Below are 26,806 nucleotides of genomic sequence, written 5' to 3' on the forward strand. Positions count from 1 at the left end.
GCATCAAATGAGCAGCTGATTACTGTAACTGGAGACAGATTTTCTTTGACCTGTTTCCTTGTCTAAATGTCCTTATGACAGATGCTGCTGTATATCTACTAAGATTTAGCTGACTCTTAGTCCAGTCTCCCTCAGCATCAATCCGTGGTTCACAACATGGTCCACTAGTGTGCCTCTACCTCTGGCTGGGCCTCTTCCTCTTCCTCTACCTCCTTTTCCTCCTTTGTGGATTCTCCCTCTCACTCTCATTCTTCTTCTTCTTCTGACTCCTTCCATTTTGGTTGAAGGCAGGTGAACTTACCTGCTGCGTTTTATATAGTGCTTAAACCTGATTGGTGTGTCTACAATTAAGCAGTCATGTGTTTGCATACCTGGTGGCTGTGTTTAACCAATTGGTTCATGGGTGTGTTCATTTGAAAGCCTTTGCTTTGAAATTGCAAGGAAGTGACATCATGATAAATTTCTGTGTCAAATGCATACAAGTGTGTTTAGTGTTTTGCAATCACTGTGTGTAATGTTTTGAAAAAAGTGTGAAGCTGACAATGTGCTTACAGTTGTGCAAATCTAGCCTAGTGTTTTGCTCCTTGAGTGTAAGGTTTCGCTAATTGTGGGAAAGTTTTAATTTTAGTGTGTAAGCAATTGTAAAAAACTGTAACTCTATGACCACCAATATGTTCTCATATACAATCATAAAACTGTTGTTGCTGTAAACAAGTATCAATAAGTAAAGGCCTGATTATCAGTGTTTGGAATAATGCCGTTTACAGTTTTTGTCCATTGCTTGAACACTACAGACCCATGCTTAGACTAAAGTAACACAACTTGAAGCTTTTGTTACCATACCTCAAACACATGTACCCATACCTTAAACAAAAGCTCTGCTTGGCACTCTAGTTGCAATTCTGCAACACACTTACTCCTTTATGCAACACACTTGGTCCTGCATACTACACTCTATTTCATACAGAAGACACTTCGTTCAAAAATGAAATCTCAGGGTGCCATTTGGAAAACACATGTATCCAAAATACAAAACACATTGGGTAATTGCAACCACTCAAATACACACCTAAACTTGCACTTACTTGCAAAACTGAACACCAATCAGCCAGCTAATAAAAGCCCTCAGTTTAGCCATTTCAAGAACTTTGCAAGCATGGATGGAGGGAGAGCAAGAGGCAGAGGTAGAGCAAGAGGAAGAGGAGGAGGAGGATAAGGTCAAGGTCAAGGTTCAAGAGGACCCCTATTTCTGATGATATAAAGCAACTTTGGTGGACCATGTCATCAACCATGGCCTGACTATGAGGGAAGCTGGGCAGAGAGTCCACCCACATCACACTTCACAATGGCATCTGTAATAAGAACATTCTGACTAGAAAACAGGTATGTCTTCACCTCTCTACCTTCTACTCTGCTCAGATGGTATTTACATTACTGTACTACAGTATATCACATTACCACATCACGTGTACAGGGTATTGCATGGTGCTAATGCTCCTTTTGCAGCCAAAGTGGTAGTTTTTGTGAAACATACCATGATTACTTATATTGAGATGTTTCAGTACAGTGGATGATACAGTATATAAAGTAAAGTACTGTAAGAAAAAGAAGCAGACCGATGAAAATTTGTGGTTGTATTTCTCTAGAATGACTAGAAGACCTTCTGGGGGAGGACGCCAACGCCTGTTCACACAACAGCAGGAACTTGCCGTTGTGGACCTAGTGAGGACAGACAATGGCATCCGTCTCCACCAGCTACAACAGAAAATACTTGCAGACAGGCAAGTGTTCAACAACATAAACCATGTGAGAATCACCACCATCAGACGCATCTTGGGAAAACACAACATCACCATGAAGCAGCTCTACAGGGTCCCCATTTGAGAGGAACAGTGTCCGGGTCAAAGGACTTCCAGCTGAATATGTACGGGTAAGTATAACTGTCCTTTACATTTACAATACAGTATTGGTGAAATCCAGTGGCAGCTGAATATGTACCATCTCAGTACCACATGGATCCATTCGGAGAGCTACACAGGTACCTGTGTGATGGGGTGAGGGTTCTGTATGTGTAGCACTGTAGTACAGTACTATGTTAGTTTTTTTGTTACTGAGAATCTTGGCCATGGATGGAGCTGCACAGCCTCATGAATTCATTTTCATTGATGAAGCTGGATTCGACCTGAGCAAAACAAGATGAGGGGGTCGTAATGTAATTGGCCACAGGGCAATTGTGCACGCGGGCAGCGCGGGGGTAATATCACATTATGTGCCGCCATAAGCCTTCGAGGGCTTCTGCATCACCATGCAAAACTAGGTCCATACAATATCCAACATATACTCACATTTCTAGATGCTCTCCATAATATATATAGTTGTACAGAACAGACCAGATCAGCCCAGGTTTGTGGTGGTATGGGATAATGTCAGTTTCCATAGGGCTGCTCTGGTCCAGGTCTGGTTCACCAACCACAATCAATTTGAAGTGGTATACTTGCCCCCTTACTCACCATTTTTAAACCCTATAGAGGAATTCTTTTCAGCTTGGAGATGGTGTGTATATGACCGCCAACCACATGCCCGCATGCCTCTTCTGCAGGCAATGGAACAGGCCTGCGGCGACATTCAGGTGACAGCAATCCATGGATGGTTTCGACATGCAAGGGGATATTTTCCCCGGTGCCTAGCTGGAGAAGACATTGCTTGCGATGTCGATGAGGTCCTGTGGCCAGACCCCAACAGACGGCGGGATCCATGACCCCACGTATGCACAATTGCCATGATTTTCTGTGTTTACAGTATAGTGTTTTTTCTATTATTACTATTATCTTTTTTGCTTTATCTGAATTCATGTTACTGCAATGTACAGTGCTGCAATGTACAATATTGAGTAGGCCTATTTGCTTTTTTGGTTGTTTGAAAATGTGCCTCCTGAAATTATGCCTTCTGAATAAACATTGAAAATCAAAGACTGCAGTGTTTTATATAAAGTAGACTAGTGTGTTCCCCCTGATCTGAAAGTGTATGCATATGATGCAAGTATTTGTCATTTTGTCATCAGAGTTACATTTTGACAAAGGAATGTTAGGTTTTGATAGCAGAGTTTAGGTTTTGATAGTAGAGTTTCAATTTGACACAGATGTGAATGGTATATTTCCCAGTGTTGTGTCATGTTTACTTGTGTGTAGAGTTTTGGCACAAGGAGCGAAGTTTTGCAAAATGTGTTCAAGCAACGGGCAAAAACCGTAAAAGAACGGCGTTAGGTAACGGCGTTATTTTTACAGTAACGGGGTAATCTAACTAATTACTTTACCCGTTGTTACAACGCCGTTAACGTTACTGGACGTTAAATGCGGTGCGTTACTATGCATTGATTGAATAAACTGTGTAATCCGAATGCATCCCTTGCTAACAGCTACTGAGGAGGTGGGTTAATAACGAGGTAAGCGTTTATGATTGGCTAAGGCAGAGTCGTGTTTCATGGTAGCCAATCAGAGCCAGTGTTTTTACAGACATGCCAGCACACGCGCCACACACACAACAGCTAAACAGATTAGGCAGAGATGGCGAGTCAGGAGCAATCCGATGAAAAGTTGGCATTTTCAAGGTGGAGATATAAGCACTACTTCAAATTCATTGTGGTCAAAGGCAAGAACGTGCATGTGTACATTATGTTCAGGAGCGAAGACTTTGTCGACATCCGTTTAATGAAGCATCTCACAACGACACACGCATCTACAAAGCTAGTGGCCGAAACCAGCGATACCTCCACCACAGATGATAGCTCGCCATCCACTAGCAAGGACTCGGAGCAAAGTCCTCCAAGCAGCAAAAGCTAGATCTTTCTGCCTCACAACAAAAACCTAGGACACAGGCTGAAGTCAACCGTATGACAGGTGTTAGGTTAAAAAAAGTTAAAGCCAGGCTATGTTTGGAAAACAATGTTTAATGGGGCCTGCAGCTAAATTTAATCAAGTAAGTACACTAATCAGCATTTGACTGCCTCACCCAAAACCTAGCTTCTAAAGAATTAATCAGGTCATGTCTGACATTTAGCATATGAAGAAGACTCATTGTCCCCACAGGAAAGGTAACTATTGTCGTCTCTTTTTGGGGAGCCATCCCCTGTTGTGCTAGACGTGATTAGAACAAAGGAAATGCATATTACTGTAGAATCAACACTTCCATGACAAACAACTTTAGTCTGTGACTTGAAATTCAGAGTTGTGTCCTTATCCTGAGAGACGGGAATAAATGTGGGAGCAGGAAAAAGACTCGACACTACAGCCTGTGACCCCGCAAGGGGAAGCTGCTGCAGTCCGCTGGTTACAGTGTATTTGTTTGGTCATGTCGCATGGCTGCTAACTGTGACCCGACAGGGGAAGCATGTTTTGCAGTCTGCTGCTGGCAGTGTTTTATGTTTTATGTTTGATTGTGTTTTGACTGTCGTTTTCATGTTGTTTTATTAAACCTTTTGCTTAACTTTCAATTCGACCCCAGCCTCTCCTCCTTACTCCAGAAATCGAAGAACGCGTCTTTTAGAGTTTTCTTAACACAGGCAGGTGTTAAACGTATATGTGTCATATAAGTTTATATGGTGTAACTGTTTACTTTTCTTACAAAGATAATACTTGAAGTGCAGGATAAACCTCTTGCTGTCTGTCGACGTGCAATAAATATCGAAAGTTATGTACGTTAAACACCTGTCTGTTCTACTCATTTCAACTGACTTGTGAAAACTGCTAAAAAAAATCCAAATTCTTTGACATATAGCAACTTTTTTTTTTAAAGTAACGCAAATAGTTACTTTCCCTGGTAACGAGTTACTTTTATTATAGAGTAATTCAGTTACTAACTCAGTTACTTTTTTGAACAAGTAGTGAGTAACTATAACTAATTACTTTTTTAAAGTAACGTTCCAAACACTGCTGATTATGATGTCTTTACAGTAGCAATCAGAGATTTTGAATAAAGTATTTTTATATATATTATATTATTGTTGCATGGTAAAGCATAGGTGCAGAAAGACCACATGACACCAACTACCAGTGATAGAAAGTGACATACATATACATTTAATTAAGAACTGTAAATAAAATTTTTGAGGTACTTGTACTTGACTTGAGTATTACCACTTTCAGCTACTTTATACTTCTAGTTCACAACCATTCAGAGGCAAATATTGCACTTTTTACTCCACAAAATTTGATAACTTTAATCACTAGTTACTGACAGATTCAGATTATTTAGAATATTATCAACAAATACACTGTGTAAGTATTATTATTGTTGAAGATATATGACATATTTTGATTGATGAATTCACAAACTACCTATACCCAGCAGTAGGCCTACATGAAGTTATTAAAACTAACTCCATCTTTACCAGCTGCAAGCGGTGTAAACATTAATGCATCAATGGTTATAATTATAATTATTATGATAATAATTATTTAATAATATCTTGAAATGGGCCATTCTGCATAATAAGTACTTTTTGTATTTTGATGCGCATATTTTTGTAATTGTCTAAGTAAGAATTTAAATGCAGGACTTTTACTTAGCCTAAAGCCTAACAAAGTAAGCTTTTCATTTCATTTATTCACTGTGGTATTGCAACGTTTTTAAGATCTGAGTAGGCCTATCTCTTTCACCACTGTGCATTGAAGTAGTTCAGTAAATTTAAAGTGCTATATCAATTTAACATTATAGTAGTAGAATATTAATGACAATGCATTCATGTGTAAGTAAGTAGCATTTTACTCTGTAGCTGGTAGAGGTGAGGCTATTACCGGTATTACACAGTTGAGAATCTTCATATCTGAATACTTCTTCCTCCACCGCTGACAACTACAACAGACCTGGGTTCTTTGAGGGTAAAATGCCAGAGAGTTGGAAAGAGGCACTAATTGTCCCAATAAGGAAACCAGGTAAAGATTCAAGCAGGCCTGGGAATTATAGACCAATTGCATTGACATCACACATTTGTAAATTAATGGAGCGTATGATAAATGAGAGGTTAGTACATTGCATAGAAAGTAGAGGCATGATGGCAGCTTATCAAAGTAGTTTTCGGTAGGAACACTATAGATCCAGTGGTGTGCTTAGAGGATGAGATAAGGAAAGCCCAAGTAAATAAAGAGACAGTGGTTGCAGTGTTTTTTGATGTTGAGAAAGCCTATGATATGTTATGGATTGAGGGGCTTCTAATAAAGTTACATATGATCAGAGTTGGAGGGAATATGTTAAACTGGATAATGGATTTTTTGGATAGAAGGTCCATACAAGTGAAGATAGGTTCTGAGTTATCCAGCATGTTTGTTGTTAAAAATGGGACACCTCAGGGGAGTGTAGTGAGTCCGATGTTTTTCTCTATTATGATAAATGATGTTTATGTGAATATTCCAATGGACATAGGCAGATCACTGTTCGCTGATGACGGAGCTGTGTGGAAAAGAGGGAGAAATATTGACTATTTGATTAAGAAAATGCAGGATGCAGTTACACGAGTTGCAGAATGAGGATTTAAAATGTCGGTGGACAAAACTAAAACTATGTTCTTTACAAGGAAGAAACTCCATGGTTTTAATCTGACCCTATATGGAAATAACTTGGAGAGAGTTGATACTTTTGTTTTTTTGGGTGTGTATTTTGATATGAGACTGACGTGGAAAGAACATGTTAGGCATGTTGTTAGTAAATGTAAAAAGGTGATCAATGTTATTAGATGTCTTGCAGGATTGGAGTGGGGGGCTGATTTTACATCACTGAAGTATATCTATCAAGTCTTAATACGGTCGAGGTTGAACTATGGCAGTATTGTATATGGCCCAGCAGCTAAATCTGTACTCTCAGACCTGGATGTTATTCAGGCCCGTGCTCTGAGGATTTGTTTGGGGTCGATGCAAACTGTGCTCTGCAAGTTGAGACAGGTGAAATGCCGTTGTGGCTCTGTAGAAAACAGCATATGGCCAATTACTGGATACATTTAAAAGGTCATGATGAATGGCATCCTACTAAGAAAGTATTGGAAAATTGCTGGGAAAGGGGTAAAGCGCGAAAGGCAAGTTTTGGATGGATAGACGAGGAAATAGCAGAGCAGATGAAAGTCCAAGGAATTGAATTCTGTTCAACTGTTCTGTGGCCTGTGAGGCCAGCCTGGATGCTTGGGTGGATCTGGAGCTGCTGACTATCAAGCGGAGGAATAAGACAGTAGACATAGTTCAAAAATACAACTATAGAGATGCACAGTATGGTGATTATGTACAGCTTTTTACTGATGGCTCAAAAGATTTACTGACAGGAGCAACAGGGGCAGCAGTGGTGATTCCCAGTTATCAGACTGGAGTCAGTAGGAGAACTTCAGATTATTTAAGTGTGTATGCAGTTGAAATGCTTGGACTTCTATTAGCCGTGTGATAGGTGGAAGAGGTGAGGGTGTGAAACATACTCATTTGTAGTGACTCAGTGTCAGCGCTATCGAGTCTCAAAGCAGGATCAGCCAGGAATCACCAAGAACTAGTGTATGACATTTTGTTTACAAATTCAAGGCTCGTTGATCAGGGTGTGACTGTGGTGTTCATGTGGGTCCCTGCACATGCAGGAATACCAGGTAATGAACGAGTTGATAAATTGGCAAAGGAGGCGGTCATGAAGGGAAGTGTAGAACTGAATAGTAAACTACCAAAATCAGAGGGGAAAAGCATTGTGTGAGAAGAAATTTCCAAACACTGGCAACACTATTGGGATGGTGGAAGTAAAGGGAGATACTTGCATACAATACAAAATAAAGTAGGAGGGGTGAGGTACAGTGGGTTTAACCGGCAAGAACAAGTAAATATCAGCAAATTGAGAATTGGTCACAGTAGGTTGAACAGTACACTTTTTATGTTGGGAAAACATCCGACTGGACATTGCAGTTTGTGTGAGGAAATGGAGACAGTGGAGCATGTCCTGATGTCATGCAGGAAATATATTCGAGAGAGAGGGGTCATGTTTGCTGGATTACGTAAATTAAGACCAGTGGAACTCAGGTTTACAGATGTTCTTGAAAGTGGAGTTACCATGAATGGAAGGCAATATTTATTTGCATTTTTGAGAGGCACTGGACTACTTAGGAAGTTATAGTATGATGTAATGATGTGAATAAATAGGTAATGGGTAATTACCAATAGGAGGCAGTAATGCAACGACTTGGATGCCAAATGCCGTTAAAATCTAAAGAAGAAGAAGAAGAAGAAGAAAGGACAGATGAGCAGACAAACATGCTATGCAAACATGGCTATCCCGGGCTAACCACAAGCTGATGTTGCTGTTTGAACCATAGACAGTATATAAGGTTTGAACCACGAGAGGGCGACAGTGTTCACTCTTTGACTGCTTCACAGCCGGGAACCTTTGCTCAGTGACGACGGACATTTTACTGTGGCGGACCAACATGGCGGCGCTGGGGAGGGTAACAACCTGTTTCCGTCTCTTCAGGTAGGTGTTTTATTGTTAGATAACGGTATGCAGGTAAAGGGTGTAATTTAATTTATACACAAATTACTAAACTAACCGACCCTTAAGACATGGCATGCTGTTGTCGACTAAAAAGAGGCGGAAATGAAAATGTTTAGCTTCAATCATAACAGTGTTAGCAACAACAACCGGAAGTAGGATACACGTTAGACATGTTTTTCATTGCTTAAATGTATTAATTAATTAGCACGTTTTCTTATACAGAAGTGACTCGATAAAGAAGAGAACATGACCGCAGTGTTAGCCTAGCTTCAGCTGTGGTCGCTAGTCAGAGCGAGGTAGCATAGATAGAAGACCAGACCAGACCAGGTCAGGGTCCAGAAGTTATTTTTTTTTTATTAATGCAAAATATTTCTGTTACTATTTGTCAAAACAAATAGATTGGACTTGTCGAACACAACTCATTTCGTTACAGAATATGCTTTCATAAAAGATAAGAAACATAAGAAAGAAAAATAACAAAAAGGTACATAGCCAGAGTATCATACATTAAATCGGTTAAATTAATTATAAAGTTAAATCAGATAAGCATTGCATACATTTTGATGCTGATTTACCCTCTAATCCAGAAATACAATCTATATAATTTTTTAAGTCAAGTTTAAAGACATTGAAAAGAGGTTTATTTTTCATAAATTTCGATTTATGAATAAAGAATTTTCCAAGCAAAATTATTAAGTTGACTATATATTGTACAGAGGAGTTGGAGTTAGAAAAGTAAAACAAGATATCAAAATTAGATAAATGTATGTTTGAGCCAAGTTGTCCATTAATGAAACCTTGTATATCATTCCACAGAGAAGAGCTATGTGAACAGCTATAGAATAAATGGTCTATTGTTTCTGTTTCCATAAAGCAAAAGCTGCATTTTTCGTCTATGGTAGGGATAAATTTAGAGATAATCTTGTTAAAGGGGTAAAAAAGGTGAAGAATTTTAAATGATATTTCTTTTACTTGGTCTGTAATTAAAAACCTATGTGGGTTACTCCATGCTCTATTCCAGTTAATATTTTCATATAAGGGGGCCCATTTGTATCTGGAGGCAGAGATAGATTTTGCACATAGAAGTTTTTGTATTACTTTGTTGTTGACTTTTCTGTCTAGGAAAGATAGACCATTTATTGAAATATTGCTGGAGAGAGATATATTAAATTGATCCAGATCTGTCTTATCTCTAAGCAGGGTGATGATCCCATGGGGTATAGCTCTGGTTACAATATCAAATTCTTTTCTTGGAGGATGGAAATTAAATGTATGGGTGAAGTCGTCATAAGATAAAATGTGATTTGAGTTATTTAATAATTGGGATACCAGTAGAATATCATGTTTAAACCAGTTTTCTATAAAGAGTGTCTTGTTCCTATATATGATGTCCATGTTGTTCCAGATAAAACATTTGAGGGGAGAAATTTTGTTTGTATAGAAGAGACCAACAAGTTAGAGCCTGTTTATGGAAGTTTGACAATTTAACTGGCAGTCTGTTAATGGAGTATGGGCATTGAAGCAAGAATGTGATTTTACCAAGTTTTTCAAAGATAAAATTTGGCACAATGTTCCACAAACTGTTTGGATTTTTCAAAAATCTTTTAATCCAGTTGATTTTTAGTATCTCATTGAAAAGTGAGAAATCAATTACAGATAAACCCCCCTCCTCAATTTTATTAGTCAAGATGTTTTTCCTAATATTATGTGGCTTCTTTCTCCATATAAAGTTATATAATAGTTTATTTAGATTGGCACATTGTAGCTTAGGTATTTCAATTGAAGTAAATAAATATGCTGCTCGTGAGAGACCTTCTGCTTTAGAAAGAAGAACCCTGCCATACATAGATCAATCTCTTGCAAGCCAAGAGTCAAACTTTTTGTTAATAGAGTTGTGTAGTAGAGATATATTACTCTCTGTCATCAACTTGTGGTTTTGACTGATTTTTATTCCAAGATAAGTTACTAAATTATTTATATTTATGCCACGTATTTGACCCAAATGTTTATTTTTAAGAGAAAACGGCTCACATTTTGAAAGATTTAGATTCAAGCCTGAGCTTTCAGAAAATTGGTTTACAACATTTAGTGCATCTCCTATTTGGGATTCATTTTTTAGAAACAGCGTTGTGTCATCGGCCAGCTGTGAAATTTTTATTTCTCTTTCATTCAATGTAATTCCTTTGAATGAACTTTTGTGAATTAAATCACATAGAATTTGAGCTACAATCAAAAATAGAAGAAGTGAGGTGGGACAGCCTTGGCGGATACCTTTTGTTTATGTAAAATCTGGGTGAGGTTCCATTAGCCAATTTAACACAACTGTTTCCCCCCATGTACAGAGTTTTTACAGCATTAATAAAATTCTTAACAAAATTAAAAAAGTTTAAGGTGTCAAAAATAAGTTTGTGGCTTACTGTGTCAAAGGCTTTTTGAAAGTCTAAGAATAAAATGTGTTCATCATCTAGAAAGTCTTTGTATTCAATCAAATCTAAAACTAGGCAAATGTTGTTGGCTATGTGACGATTTTTCATGAAACCAGATTGGCATTCATCAATTAAAGTGTGTAATTTAGATTTGAGACGTTTTGCTAAGATACATGCTAGAATCTTATAGTCATTATTTAGCAATGTAATGGGACGCCAATTTTCAATTAAAAGAGGGTCCTTGTGTGGTTTTGGGATAAGGGTTATGACACCTTGCCTCAGAGAAGCAGGAAGCTCCCCTCTGTCAAGCTAAAAGAAATTTACCTAGAGACTCGGAGAAACATTTATACATCTCAGAGGTCAGACCATCACAGCCTGGAGATTTATTGTTCTTTAATTGAGTTATTCCCCATATAATCTCCTTAAGAGTTATGTCCTGACAGCAGATTTTATTATATTCTGCATCCACACAGTTAGGTGAGTTAAGCAAGCTAAAGATATCCTTTGGATCTTTGAGATTAATATCTCTTGAGTAAAGTTTTTCATAAAAAGCACTTATAAAGTTTGATATCTCTTTACTGTCATTGCTAATCTTTTCCCCAATGTCAAGTTTTTTTTATAGAATTGATTTCATTTCTTCTTTTTTTCCATGTTAAAGAAATATCTACTGTTTTTCTCACCCTGTTCCATCCAATTCCTACGTGACCTTATAAAGGCTCCTTTTGCTTTGTTCTCATATAAAATGTCTAGTTGGTTTTGTAAGTCTAATAAGGTATTATTATCTTCTTGGCTCAAATGCTCTTTTTCAGTAAGTTTGTTAATATTGTTGATTAGCGTGTATGTTACATTTTTCTTTTTTTGTGCCAATAACTTGCCATAACCCGAGCAGACGCCTCTAATTTTATATTTGAGAAGTTCCCACGAAGTCCCAAAATGATTCCCTTTTCTAGCAGCCTCCCATTGTTCTGAGATAAGGAGTTCTATTTTAATTTTTAGCTCTTCATGAGATAGTAGAGAATTATTTAATTTCCAGTAACCGCTAGAGAATCTCCCCCTTAGTTCCTTGCTGACCTGAATAACTAAAGAAATGGCCTTATGGTCTGTCAGAACAGCAGGAGAAACGGTGCATGACTCAATGGAGGGCTCTAAATCAGCCGAAATCAACCAAAAATCTATCCTGGATTGTAGCGTGTGGTTATTGTTGCTCCAAGTGTATGTTTTCAACAATGTATTTTTTTTCCTCCATATATCAATTAGATCCAGCCTTTTCCGTAAAGTCAATTAGTTTTTTTGAATTTGGAGTTAGTTTTGATGGGCACCTGTCTAATAGGTTATCCATAACCATGTTAAAGTCACCGCCCAAAATTACCTTAGCTACAGGATATTTAGCCATCAACTCATTTAATACAGAGTCCAACTCTTCCAATAATTTTGAATTTTGTGAGTGTGAGCAGTACCCATAGATATTGCCTAAAATAAAAAAAGCATCTTCCAAACATGTTATAATAACCATCCAGTGACCAACGGTATCCCTTACGGTATTAAGAACCTTCCCTTTAAATTTATGAGCGAGGATAGCAACCCCTCCTGAGTGGTTGGATCCGTGAGTCAACCAAATGTCCTCTCCCCATTGACTCTTCCATAACTTTTTGTCCTCTTTACATGAGTGAGTTTCTTGGATGAAAATAATATCAGCATTGTAGTCCTTACAAAAAATAAAGATGGCTTTTCTTTTAACAATGTTTGCCAGAAGTAGCCTACGGGACCAGTGTTATAGCCCTACTGGTTTCCACCCTAACTGGTTTCCGTATGTTGTGTTTACCTAACAGCTGCCGATGTGGTCCGCCTCTGTCACCAGATTCGTCACACAATCAAACATATTACTGCCGATTTTCAAATCGTTTCCCAGGTCTACTGTTGTGAAAATGTTTGTCTAAGTAATCACCACATCACAGCCACCTCCAAAAAAAAAAAAAAAGATCTAAAAACAATATAATCATTCAAGCTCGGGTCGAGCTGGTTTCGATCTTGTGGCATAAATATATATAGTTAATACCTGAGCCTGCAGCTCTACGCAGTGAGCTATCGAAGTTCTACATGAAACCGCTTCCAGTCACCTATCTATCAGCTACGTCATCACCCAGGTAACATTTTGATTTGAGCTGATCTAAAACAACTGGTTACCTGGGCTTAGTTGAGGAAATACCCATTGATAGTTTTCACGTTTCTTTCCTCGCATCTACGGCCATATGGACTACTACTACTTCATCACAGCCACCTACTAAGCTACACATTGTGACTGATAGGCCTACACATCTTTTTAACAGTAACGATAACTCGTGGTCAAATATTGTCGATATACACAATTGTTACCACAGAGTCACAGAAAAGTGGTAATACACGACTCAGTTTGAATGCATGGTCTTCATGATTTACAGTCATTGTCTCTCCTTTTGTGTAACCTATATGGTATGGGATATAGTAATATATATATATATATATATATGTGTGTGTGTGTGTGTGTGTATATATATATATATATATATATATATATATATATATATATATATATATATATATATATCCCATAATTTATATAACAACGGAATTTGCAAAACAACGGCTTGTAATACAGTGTTAACCTACTTGAGTTTGGCTGCGAATTAACCAAGCATGTTAATGTGTCTCTAATCAAATCATTCCATCCAAACTGATGTAAAGTTGTTCTGAAATCTAACTCTGACACAGCAAAGTAGCTATTGATATTTTTTAATGAGCTTATTCGTCTTTAGTGATATGAGTTTCTCTCTGGGTTTAACCCAGTGTGCCCCTTGTGGAAAAAATAAAACACCAGCATATTACAACATGAGAAACATCACATTCATAGCCTTCCATAACGAATCAGTACAATTGCAAGAAAGGCGACAAATAAAGTTGATCTGGATATGCCTTAATCGCCTCACAGTGATTGCTAACATCAAAGCAACATTTTGTTTTGGGTTGATCTGAAACAATAATAGGCCTATATAATTTCCTTACGTCTATTGTAATATTGTAGCTTCCCTTCGGCGTATCTTAGAAAAATACCCGACATATCTGTTGTGATTTCTCTATCAACACTTTTTAAATGTAGGCTATAGCTTAACGTCCACAATCACATTATGTAGCCTATATTAGTTTTTGGAATTGCGTTGTAATAATTAAGGCTATGAATGTGATGTTTCTCATGTTGTAATATGCTGGTGTTTTATTTTTTCCACAAGGGGCACACTGGGTTAAACCCAGAGAGAAACTCATATCACTAAAGACGAATAAGCTCATTAAAAAATATCAATAGCCACTTTGTTGTGTCAGAGTTAGATTTCAGAACAACTTTACATCAGTTTGGATGGAATGATTTGATTAGAGACACATTAACATGCTTGGTTAATTCGCAGCCAAATTCAAGTAGGTTAACACTGTATTACAAGCCGTTGTTTTGCAAATTCTGAGGTGTGTATATATATTACTATATCCCATACCATACACAAAAGGAGAGACAATGACTGTAAATCATGAAGACCATGCATTCAAACTGAGTCGTGTATTACCACTTTTCTGTGACTCTGTGGTAACAATTGTGTATATTGACAATATTTGACCACGAGTTATCGTTACTGTTAAAAAGATGTGTAGGCCTATCAGTCACAATGTGTAGCTTAGTAGGTGGCTGTGATGAAGTAGTAGTAGTCCATATGGCCGTAGATGCGAGGAAAGAAACGTGAAAACTATCAATGGGTATTTCCTCAACTAAGCCCAGGTAACCAGTTGTTTTAGATCAGCTCAAATCAAAATGTTACCTGGGTGATGACGTAGCTGATAGATAGGTGACTGGAAGCGGTTTCATGTAGAACTTCGATAGCTCACTGCGTAGAGCTGCAGGCTCAGGTATTAACTATATATATTTATGCCACAAGATCGAAACCAGCTCGACCCGAGCTTGAATGATTATATTGTTTTTAGATCTTTTTTTTTTTTTTTTTTTTTTTTTGGAGGTGGCTGTGATGTGGTGATTACTTAGACAAACATTTTCGCGACAGTAGACCTGGGAAACGATTTGAAAATTGGCAGTAATATGTTTGATTGTGTGACGAATCTGGTGACAGAGGCGGACCACATCGGCAGCTGTTAGGTAAACACAACATACGGAAACCAGTTCGGGTGGAAACCAGTAGGGCTATAACACCGGGCCTTAACCTATTTATCGGGGCATGGCTGTTTGAAACTGAGACTGGTTTTGTTTTGTTCAGGAGTTCAGCTCGTGTCCTGTTCAGTAGCAGAAAACCTGCAGTCCATAAAGCGGGCAAATGGACTAATATTCTGTATACAGGTATAGCGTCTTTGACTGTGGGCTGTGGGCTGTGTGCTATACCTTTCGGACAGGTGAGTCTGTGACCACACCAGAGATAAAGCCCTATGATATAACAGCAGCCATCTACACTATATTAACATACAACATCCACGTATCTTGTGTGTTTCTCTCTCAGGTTGAAAACCTCTCTCATGACTCTCTGATCAGACGAGCAGCCTCTCTGGTCACAGACAGTTCGAGCTCTTTTCTCTCTCAGACCACTTTGGCTCTCATAGATGCCATCACGGAGTACTCAAAGGTAAGTTTTGATCTTGTGTCAAACATGTTTCTTATATCCTAGGATTGAAGAAAGATTACTTGCATGTACAGTAAGTATACAAGTCAGGACATTTTTATTTATATAGCCCCAAATCCCAAATTTGCCTTAAGCTGCTTTAAAACCTGCGGCTTTACAACACACTCTATCTTCAGACCCTTGAAGCCTTTAACTAGGAAAACTATATTTACTAGAGAAGATACAATAGATAACAAGAAATAAAGAAACACACCCAGTTTCTTTATTGGCAGCCAGTGATTCTCTCAGTACTTCGAAGCTATGTGCTGAAGTTTACACGGTGTGATTTGATGATACTGATCTGCACCAGGCAGAAAAAATGGAGGATGTAAATAATGTTTTGTTATATACCGGTACTGTATGTAAATATAAATATTACGTATGGAACAGGAGTTGGATGAGTGAGCTGAGGATGAAGGTTTTAAAATGAAGCCGGGATAAAAGCGGAGCAGGTTGGGGTCAAGGTCTGTCCATGTCCAGATGCAGCATGATGTAGTGTGTAGAGAAGCCAATGGCAATATCTACAGATCTGTTTACAAACTGTAGTGAGTTTAGTTAAGTATGGCTATAAACCATACAATGTTAGTTCATCCAAAGCACACAAAAACATACCTATTTTACCACTAGGGGAGTGGTTATGTAAATGATGACTCCAGTGTGTCATCGAGCCAAAAAAACATGGACACGGAAATGGTGAAAAAGTGTTTAACAGTCTAACTCCACAATTCAGTACTACAGTTAACAGTATTTTCCCATGTTTTCAACAAGTATTTCTTAACATGTAGAATTTGTACATTCTGCTTTACCCAGACTGTAAATGTAAACAGTGTATGTCCTTCCTCTGTTTGCTAACAGGCTGTGCACACACTCATTGCCCTCCAAAAGCGATATTTGGATTCACTGGAAAAACTGACTCCAGCAGAAGAGGATACAATCTGGCAGGTGATCATTGGCCAGCGTTTAGAGGTTAGTTTGTGTTGTCCACTTTGCTGAAAAGTACTTCAAAACAAACCTGAGCATAGCATTCAGTTTTTCCCTTAATTTATTGATTGACACGCCATAAATATGACATCAGACTTGCAAACTCTACACAACAAACAGTTGTAGATCTGTTTGAGTCAGAATGTATCATTCTCTCTGTCCTAACAGGTTAGTGACAAACGAGATGAATGCATGCGTTTTGAGTTGAACTGGGTCAACGCCGTGAAGCTGTGTGAAACGGCAGCCGAGGCAGCATACATCTCAGGTGTGTAAAAGACAACGTCTGAGTGGTTATATGGCCGTGTGAACGAATGGTTGGGTTGTCATGAAGTGTTGAGGCAGGTTTTCTTAGGGCTTTTGAAATGATAAATAAAAGTGTTAAGCTGTGAATCATCTTCTCAAAGCTTTGAACGTTGTTGTCTGTGCCTGTTCCTATTCAGCTGCTGACAATGTTACACTTTGGACGGCGTATGGATCATTTACTGTCACTCAGCAGGACGTAGTGTAAAACAAAATGGTGGTGATGGACAGGAGTGTCTTCTTAATGACCACACCTAATGTCTGAACTTAAGCTGTTGTGATGTCAACCTTTGAACTTTGTGTGTGTGTGTGTGTGTGTGTGTGTGTGTGTGTGTGTGTGTGTGTGTGTGTGTGTGTGTGTGTGTGTGTGTGTGTGTGTGTGTGTGTGTGTGTGTGTGTGTGTGTGTGTGTGTGTGTGTGTGTGTGTGTGTGTGTGTGTGTGTGTGTGTGTGTGTGTGTGTGTGTGTGTGTGTGTGTGTGTGTGTGTCCAGGAGCTGAACATGCGTCCATCACAGTGAGGACAAACATTCAGGTGGCCCAGTCGCAGGTGGAGAAGGCCCAGAAAATGTCGGTGGATGCAGATGTGAAGTTGGCCGAGACTAAAGTAATGGAGGTTGAAAGGGTGTCCCAATATGTTGCCTCCTTAGAGAACAGTGATGAGGAAGAGGTTCCTGAGGCTTACTTAAGAGAAGACTGAAACAAATATCCTGAGTTATTAGAAAACATAAAAAACTTTATTTGCTTTCAAAGTAAATAACTTTTTATCATCCTTACAATGTCTTCTCTCTTTTTAGTCTTTAACATGTTTGGCTGTGACTCGTTATGTAGATTGTGCTCAAATGTGCTTACATCTACACATAATCAGCAATATAAAAAAAAAAGAATCACACAAAATGAGGACGTCTCCATAAGTCAGCACCTTTTTTATTTTTATTATCTAAGTGTATATAGTGGAATAATGACTATCAACTGCTTCTGCAGCATAGAGGATTAAGTTTTTGATCCACTGTTTATTGTGTTGTGACTCGACCAGCATCTGATTTTTGTTATATTTTGTCAAAATTCATTGTAATAAAAACAAGACGGTAAGAAAACTGTTTATTTGTTTCTTCACTTAATACGCTAGCATCAGAAAATAAAAAGTTTAATTTCATGTTTACTAGATGAATATTATGTTTACCGAAGTGACTAGTGGATAAGATTCAGTATTGTGTCGCAAGGTCTGGTTTTTGTAACATTGTGTTGATCCAAATGACTGAGAAACATTTGACCAGTGCTAGAAATGGAGGGAAAACAATGTGACCACTTCACATGGGAACGAAGAAAGAGAGTTGTTTGAAACCAGTATTTGCCAGATTTTTTTCTGACTTAATTATTGGTTTGATACATATGTTACACATGAGAGATGTCTGTGCAATTGTCCTCTGCCACTTTGTAAACACCTTAAAACTCAGAGATGCCACACAATTGGCTGACCCACTGTTTTTGTGAATTTCAACCAATCAGCTGGTGTTACTATATTTTTTACATGTTACTCCAAAGTAATTTTGTAGGACTATTCCATCCACCGAAATTTCAATTTGCAAATGAAGGAATTTCCCACTGATTCCCACTCGTGTACCTCCTGAGAACATCTATAAGGTTGCATTACTTATTTGTGTCTCTTTTTCACTCAACAACTCTTCCTTCTCTGCAAATTGGCCATGTCCTGACTCTCCTGTAGAGCTTTTAGGCCATTTCTCAACACCTCCTGTCATCACTTCATCTACAGCATCAGCTCTTTCCACACTTTATCAGAACAGAAAACAAACCGCTCTACCTCTGGTCAAAGAACTGGTTGACACAAAACAGGAGTATCATTTTATATTTGGATAGGTTTGTTTCCAGCACACAAGTTACAAAATGACTTAGGCTAAGGTGTGGGCAGGTGGTCAAACATGTAAAGGAGTTAAATGCAGACTGACGTTATTTGCATGTTTACAGGACTTCACAGTCTTTAAGTGTTCAAACTAAGTCTTAAAACACTAGTCAGGTGCCTGTATGTACAGTGAAACAAGACAAACAATTGGAAACCCCTCCTTTTATTCCAGCAGATGGCGATCTAAATACATTGCAACATATTTTCTATCTTTCATTACAGTGGGATGCACTGCGGTTGCAGGTTCATTCCTAGTCAGTTGAAATTTATTTATTGGTGTCACTATTTACTTACTTTTTTATGATTATAGATATGACCTATTTTATTTGGTTATTAATGATTGTGATAAACCCCATATTGTTAGGACCCTTCATGTGAATATACTGCATACCCTGGTCCAAATACCAACATTTGTACATGTATGTATGTATATGTATGTGTCATTGTGTCTCTAAACCAGCATGTGCACATAGAGTACAGAATGATTGTGCATGCATTTTAACCAGTTTGAACCCTCAACACAAATTTCTGTTGTTCTTGCCTCCACAGTGTATTATATACTGGAGAAAGTTAAACCAGGCTTACACTTAAAGAATATACACCTAACCTGCAAGTCTATATCTATATAATCTAGATCTACTCATTAAAGCCTTATCCTTCGGTAAAGTGAATAAGCTCTGTAATGGGTTCGCTGTCTTAATGGTCTCCACCTATGCTTTCCAAAGGTCGGTGTGTACTGCAGAGGGTCATTTCAGAGGGAGCTCATTATGTTGGAGACCTATGTGGAGCTGCAAACACAAGTGTGTAGCGTCAGCACTGAGGTGACCTCTCTCTGCTCTAGATGGTCAAGCCTTGGCAGGGGATGGGATCATGAGAATGGCTACAGGAGAGGCGGTGTGGGTGGGAGGTTTTGAGGTGTGCAAGGACTGGCTCACCAATGTGACTAGTGAGGAATGTTGTGTTTAACAATGGCTGTTTTCACAGACTGTAAAACCAAATGTCCCAGACCGTCTGTGTGGATGTGCACCTACTGGTCACAGGGGGGGAAGGGGGTGCCAGTGCAGCCTTGCCTTTCTGCCTAGAAAATGTAATAGAGCTTACTAAGAAGTATTTTTGCAGCATAAAACCTCAATGAGGTAACTGTAATTACAAAGGTCGTGGGCCTTAAATGCACATGAACTATTTAGTGCTGCTGCAGGGGGTTTGAGCATTTTTGCAGCATTTCTGCAGCATAAGTTTTACCAGTGGTGTGAAATAACCCTCACTGAAACTATTTTACCCAAATTGGTGATATCATTAACACATTCAATGTTTTTTGGAAGGAAAATGAGATGTGATTTATCATTTCATAAATGTGCATGCCTCCTCACTGCTCTGACTTTACTGTTCCAATGCAAAGTGGCCCAGGAGGAGAGATTGATTGGTGAAAAGGGCAGCACTTTCACCTAGGGATTTATAGCTCTTTGAGGATATAAATAAACCACCAGAGGGAAAAAAAGCAGGGGGTACAGTGTGGTGACATATCATGGGTAATGCTTTAATCACAGTGATGCTGAGCTGTAGCACTGGGAGACAGCGCTGGTTAAATTTTGCAGGAGATGGAGAGTTCACGTCCCCTGATGAGGACTCTAATACCAGGCTATGAAGACGTCACAGCGAAGTGAAATGGGAAGCTCGACATGTGAGAATCACAATTGAGATGAGCATTTGTGCTTATCTTCAGTGAATAAATATGATGTCCGCTTAAAACTGCTGAGTGAGCATGTTTATCAGTTCAAGCTTCAGTGCACGATAATAACACCGTGCTGCACACAATACCAGATTCCTGAATGTGTAAAAGCTGTAATTATCTCAAAGAAAAGAACAATGCAAAGAGAGGAGTGCTTCATTACCACTTTGTTTTAGGACAGAGTATTCTTTTTTTTCAGAAATGGGAATGAGTGAAATGCTTTCGTTGCATGTGACTGCTTTGTCCTTCAGTAGCTGATCTCCTGGGGTTTATATTAACTTTCACATTCATTTCCACATTTTTTCCCCACAGTTTTAGAATACTTTTATAACATTGGTTACACATTGTCTCCAAAATATGCCTGAGCAATCCCTGATTATCATCATCCGGTTGTAGGTTTATTCATTTTAACTTTTAGCTGAACTATTTCTGTAGAATTAGGCCTGGTTAGTGATACAAACATGTTTTTGTGTTTTTCCTTTGTGGCTGCTTATTTTAGGTAAAGTTGACAGTCCTAAAAAGCTTTTATTATATAAAAAATATATATTTATTTCCACAGAATGAATGTGTAATGTGCTGAATATAGTTAATAATAAAAATAAGATTAAGTTATGTAAACCTGTGTTATCCATATTTTTACTGATTGATTGAATCTGCTACAGGAGTCTGAGAGCCCTTAGAAATGTGTAAACATTTATATCTAGCTTACATTTCATAACCTGCATATGAAAAGTGAATCTATAAATAGGCTGGGCCTGGTGGTTAGAGAGGCTAATATGCAGGTCCAGTTGCAGGTCTGATCGCCACAACACCCACTGGATGGGCCAAAACCAGATAAAGGTTCAGTGTCTCCTTGATGAAGACAATGAACCTTTACCTGTTCAGTCACTGCTGTGAAGAAGATAATCATTCTTAAAAAGAAAAACGGTGATTTGGACAAGTAATGGTTTCATTGCAGTTTAGTGTGCATGTTATCACAAGTGGGCTCCCGGAACAAGGGGATTGCCCATTACATCTGGCTGGGGGACTACCGATGAAAATTAGCACTTTTGAGCTAACTCGGGAACATTTACATTGTTTTAATGTTGATTAATGTTTACTGTCCCCTTTCAAATAAAGAAATCAAATACTGATCCACCCAAAATAACCCTTTTATTTCTTTTTAGGAGAGTGAATACATATAAAGATCACTATTTTATAATGCCAGTGTAAATATTAGGCAGTTATCTGCTTATGTTCTATCCAGGGTCAGATTAACCCTATAGGACCCCACTGACAAACCCCCCTCCCCCAACCCTGTTACTCCCACTTTCTATAAACTGTGTAGGCAAACTTAGAAATTAGTAATTATTTTGTATGTAACTTGATTAAGCACATTTAAGCAACATGCATAATGTAAGTGCAGTATAAAATAACACTATAAAGACCGTTAAACTAGGTTTTAACTCAGGGCCCCTCTACAAGGACGGGCCCCAAAATGATGTAACAAAGCCAGTGTCAACTTAGTGCCCCTTAGTGCCCATCATGGCAGTTTTGTTGTGCTTAAGTGTTGCAAACCGTATTACTGAACAAATGTTCAATTAATGAAATTACCTAAAACTAATCGCATGTGGTGAACCCAGAGCCTTTGGGCCCCCCTGAGGTTTTGGGGCCTCAGGGCAGCTGCTCACATTGTCCAGCTGGTAATCCAGCCTGGGTCCTATCCAACAACTAAAGTCCTCTCTAATGTTTTTAAGAAGTCTCATTAATGATGGTCTAGTAACCAATGTCACTCTATTTAATCAATCTTTGATGTGAGAATGTTTGAGACTGCTACTACTGCCCTACTGTTACTACAACAAACAGAACTACTGTACTACTACTACTACTGTGGCCTGACTATTACTGTATGGCTAAATTATGTTTACCACTGATAGAACTACTACTAGTGGTGGAATGTAAGTACATTTGCGTGTCATGCAACTTTATACTTCTATTCCACTACAATTGTACGTTTTACTCATACCATAGTGAGTTAGTTAAAATTTGACATAGCATATGATGAAGCATGTTTTAAAGATTTTCAACTGTGTAGATAGCAAGATTAGCCTCACCAAGATCAGCTGCAGAGTAAAATGCTACTTACACACAAATGCATCATTATTAAAAGGGTTAATATTCTAATACTATAATATGAAAAGATATAGTTGTTGTGCATTGGGTTTTATTTTTAAAGTATATTTTCCTAATAATACAATCTATAAGTAATATGTTGAATGCAGGATATTTAGGCTACTTTACTATACTACAGTAGTGAAAGACGCCACAACGAATTATATCACCACTCATATGTGTCCAGCTTTAAAGCAGAACAAATCAAATCAAATGGGGATGACTGGGACCGTGTGCGTGCGTGCGTGCGTGCGTGCGTAGGCTGCGTGTGATTGTGTCTGTTGTCCTGCAGAAGTGGTACAGCCCACGCGGGTCGGTCGCTATGGAGAGCAGCTCCCCAGGAGCGCGAGCCAGCCAGACAGAGCAGCGACGAGCGAGGAGCGACGAGGACGGACCAGAGAGTGCCACAGCGCGCACACACACACACACACACAGGAATCATGGAGAAGAGGACTTTGCCATCTAACGGACTGCGACTGTTAACATCACTTCTCACCTTTTACGGACTTTCCTGTGAGTTAACGGTTTCTTTGTCATTTTGCCAGTGCTACTTTTGAGGCCGTTGAAAGAAGTTGCAGTGGAGCTGCTCTAAGTCTCTAACATTAGCTACAATCGCCAATTCAAAACCGGCTAACGTTAGTCCTCGTTGTGTTTTGGTTCAAAGCCTGCTAGCTTTATTTAAGCTAACGGTTCGTGTGTGTGGATCCTAACATTACGTCGTCGGTAAGAAAGTAAGTTAGCTACTGGCATCACTCAGAGTTGGCTATATAAACCTCGCTTGTCTTTCACATTTGAATACAACTTCGTTAACGTTACTAAAATAGTTTACGTTAACTTATACCCCACACAGCAACTGCTAATTACACACCGCTAACTCAATTAACGTTAGATTTCCATTCCTAATGACTCCACTCTGGACAGGAGATAACTTTAAGCACAGCACTGATTTGGTGATAACGTCAACTACATGCACATTTTCTAGCCAACATTACTTCCAGTGTGTCACATCACGACTTAGCTAGCTAGTTTACATTACTCAGGGAGTGTGGGGCAAGAAGTTTCTCTCCCACTCAGATATAAACTAATCGAGGAGCAGCATTGATTCGTGGTGTACAAAAATAGAAACGAAATGGGAGTATTGTGGGTGTAAGCAAAGATGAGCTCCACTGTGAAAAGTGTGCCAAGGAGTTGTTGGATACAGATGGGGGATAAACGTTATGTGATACAGGAGAGGAGAGGCAGCGCAGACCTCTCCGCTTTGGGCGTGAAGGGTGGCAGGGGAAATGAAGACATATTTCAAGGAAGGCACTGCAGTCACAGAGTCTCTGGAAGTATTGACCTGCAGTTGGGCTGCATGCCAGACACACGATGCTGTCCCGAGTAGTGCAGCTGGAGTGCTTTGCTGTATCTTGAGCTGGGACTACAATGCATGACAGGCCTGCTAAGACAAAAGAAGAGACAAACATTGATGGATGCTAAAGTAAATACTGCCCAAGAATGCACCATTTGTTTTTTCCTGAATGCAAGGGCAATAAAGGTGTCTTTATTTTATGTTGATCTGATTAGATAAACTAATCTTTGCAGGTACTGAATTTTTGAGGCTGACACTGATACCAGTAGGCTATTTGATAATAACACGGGCAAATATTAAACACATCACATAATATAACAAAAACAATTTTGATAAGCATAAATAAAAATAGTTTTTTAGTTAATTGTGATCAATACATGTACTGATCGGTACATTTTACAGTTAACAGCTAACTGATTTGTGCTTATTTTTGTGGACAAACTGTTTCCAAATAACCTCAAACATATCTTTGGCAATTCTGTACTGCAATTTCTTGTCAATATCAGCAGACACATCATATAGTAATATATCTGAGATAAGATAATATATTATATATATATATATAATATATCTATATGTATATAGATAAGGATATATTGGCCTAGCAGATGCATCGGTCAAGAGTATGTGTGTCTCTACGGAGTATGTGTGTCTCTACGGCTGCCACCAGTGTCATCTGTCATGCATAAACACACACACACACACACACACACACACTTGCAACACATACTTTTACAGAGTCCTTTTCATTCCAAACTTTTTCTGTCTTTACCCAAAAAACACTGGTTCATAAATTAACACAGGGAACTGATAAGCAACGCACTGTTGCAAACTAAGCTTCTTAGCCTCCAAACAGTGCTGTTTGGTACCATGTGTGTGCTGGTTTTCAGTTCAACTACTCACCTTGACAGCCAAACAAGCTGATTATTAATACAGAGGGCAAACTAGCCAGCGAAGGTTAGTTTTGGTGTCGTGTTTGGAAGAGAAACGTGTGCTGTTTGTTGACGCTCAATAACATATGGTTGGAGCCCATGTGGCCCTGGCCTACTGTTTAGCGCAGCATAAGTATGCAGGGGGACTTTGTGTCAAAAACCTTCCTTGACTGTGCAATTTTCTGATTCCCTATAGTGTAGACGGGGCTGTGAGGAGGGGATTCATTCAAGGCGTGGCAACAGGCGGTGAGGTCTGTAATTGAAGACCGTAGTTTTGTGGTTTCTTCTCTTGGGGCCACATGATTCATAATCTAAATAAATAATGTTGTAATGGAGCCACCTAAATTACAGACTCAAAACAGAAATAGATTTTAAAAAGCAGCGCACTGACAGAGCAGATTTGTTGCTGCTAGAGGTGAACGTGCTTCAGTGGTTATTAATTGAACGCAATATGTAGCCAAGAAAGTAGTTTTGTCATTGAAAATATAAATCAAATAGCTACAGCTTTGTCACCATAAGGGCAGATCAGGTCAAAACATGTTTTGGGGACCTTTTTGTTTGTGGGGAAGTGGTTAACTTAATGTCATTTTCACATTAACATTACATTTGTGTTATAGATATAAAGACATAGTTACCTGCCAACCTTTCTGGCTTCTCTGGAAAATTACATTTTATCACACTAAGAAATCTTGTCTGTCACAGTGAATTTTACTCGATTCACTTGATACTTTTACCATTTTTCAAATAATGATTGGTTTAAGCAAGCAAGTTTAGGCATGACTTAGTAAATTAGACCAACTCGTGGTCCACTGACTAAATATTCCTGCAGATGCCAACATTTCACTGATGACTGGTGTTTATTATCCACACTAGTTACTTTATGTTGGAATTATATACAAGGAAAAGGGGCTTTAAAGTAAGTTTAAGCATTTGGATTCTCAGGATCCGTGGGTAGCAGCTGTAGCATTCATCTGATCCTCTCATTTGATCTTAAATCTCAGCTGTGAAGCAGCAGACTGAAAACTCCCAATCACATTAAATGCATGCAGTGTTTTCTTTTTGAAGGAAGGCCATCAGCGTGCGTGCGTGCGTGCGTGCGTGCGTGCGTGCGTGCGTGCGTGCGTGCGTGCGTGCGTGCGTGCGTGCGTGTGTGTGTGTGTGTGTGTGTGGGTTTAGGGAGCAGGCTGTGGCCACCAGCTTCTGTTGACTCCACCCTTTGCTTCCTCTTTCCCCGACAGATGTGACTGACTGTCAGAGGCTTTGTATGGCAAGCTGTTCCCTGGTGGTCCATCAGTAAATTCAGAGCTGTAGCCCCCAGTTTTAGCTTATCCCTGGACATGTCTGAAACCAGGATAAATAAAGACACTGCAGTCAATTGTTGATTACTTTCAGCACGTTGCCTTCACAAGTTTATTTATCACTGCCTGCACTAACCTATTCTAACCTGAATTACCCTAACTAAAGATTCTGTATGATACTCTATAAAAGGGGATCTGAAGATTGCACCAATTGCCATTCATTCCAATTAACTTGGATTTTATTACTTACTCAATACATTATACAAAATATTTCTTCTTTCTTGTTTGCTACCATGTTTAGCGGCCCACTGCACATGTGCAATATTGAAGTGAAGGTTTTACAAATATTAAGCCTTCATGGTTTAAAAATTTAGCCTGACAAGCCAGCCCCACATCCAGATGTTGGGTCTGGAAACTCACCATTGGCAGGGCTCAATTCGAGGGGCGGGATAAACGATTGTCTTTCAAATTCCCTCTGCACACAATAGGATAGTGCTAAAACCAACTAGGGCTGCTCCCTCTTAGTGGATTAG

At 38.9% G+C, this 26,806-nt stretch overlaps 2 protein-coding genes across 4 annotated transcripts in view; both read left to right on the forward strand.

Annotated features, from left to right (window-relative positions):
• Positions 1-8,240: 8,240 nt before the first annotated feature.
• Positions 8,241-17,988, forward strand: LOC114553351 (diablo homolog, mitochondrial). The gene is made up of 6 exons (XM_028574614.1): positions 8,241-8,481; positions 15,218-15,350; positions 15,455-15,577; positions 16,469-16,579; positions 16,763-16,859; positions 17,386-17,988. The coding sequence occupies exons 1-6, from the start codon at positions 8,438-8,440 to the stop codon at positions 17,589-17,591; spliced, it is 714 nt and encodes a 237-aa protein (XP_028430415.1). The 5' UTR covers positions 8,241-8,437; the 3' UTR covers positions 17,592-17,988.
• A 4,942-nt stretch (positions 17,989-22,930) lies between these two features.
• The window catches only part of nectin3a (nectin cell adhesion molecule 3a), a 36,652-nt gene continuing 32,776 nt past the window's right edge, over positions 22,931-26,806 (forward strand). For 2 of the 3 annotated variants that reach the window (XM_028573566.1, XM_028573567.1), the window contains exon 1: positions 22,932-23,205. In XM_028573566.1, the coding sequence (XP_028429367.1) occupies positions 23,133-23,205 (73 nt within the window). In that variant the 5' untranslated portion in view covers positions 22,932-23,132. Of the gene's footprint in view, positions 23,206-26,806 lie in introns of all 3 variants that reach the window. The other variant, XM_028573565.1, reaches the window with a different exon arrangement.

The sequence above is a fragment of the Perca flavescens genome, chromosome 3, assembly GCF_004354835.1.
Source record: "Perca flavescens isolate YP-PL-M2 chromosome 3, PFLA_1.0, whole genome shotgun sequence".
NCBI lineage: Eukaryota > Metazoa > Chordata > Actinopteri > Perciformes > Percidae > Perca > Perca flavescens.

Bases quoted from the DNA above. Each gene is read 5' to 3' on its own strand.
- LOC114553351 (XM_028574614.1), top strand. From the start codon at position 8,438: ATGGCGGCGCTGGGGAGGGTAACAACCTGTTTCCGTCTCTTCAG. The intron at 8,482-15,217 runs GTAGGTGTTTTA...TGTTTTGTTCAG, and splicing joins ACCTGTTTCCGTCTCTTCAG to GAGTTCAGCTCGTGTCCTGT. The intron at 15,578-16,468 runs GTAAGTTTTGAT...GTTTGCTAACAG, and splicing joins CCATCACGGAGTACTCAAAG to GCTGTGCACACACTCATTGC.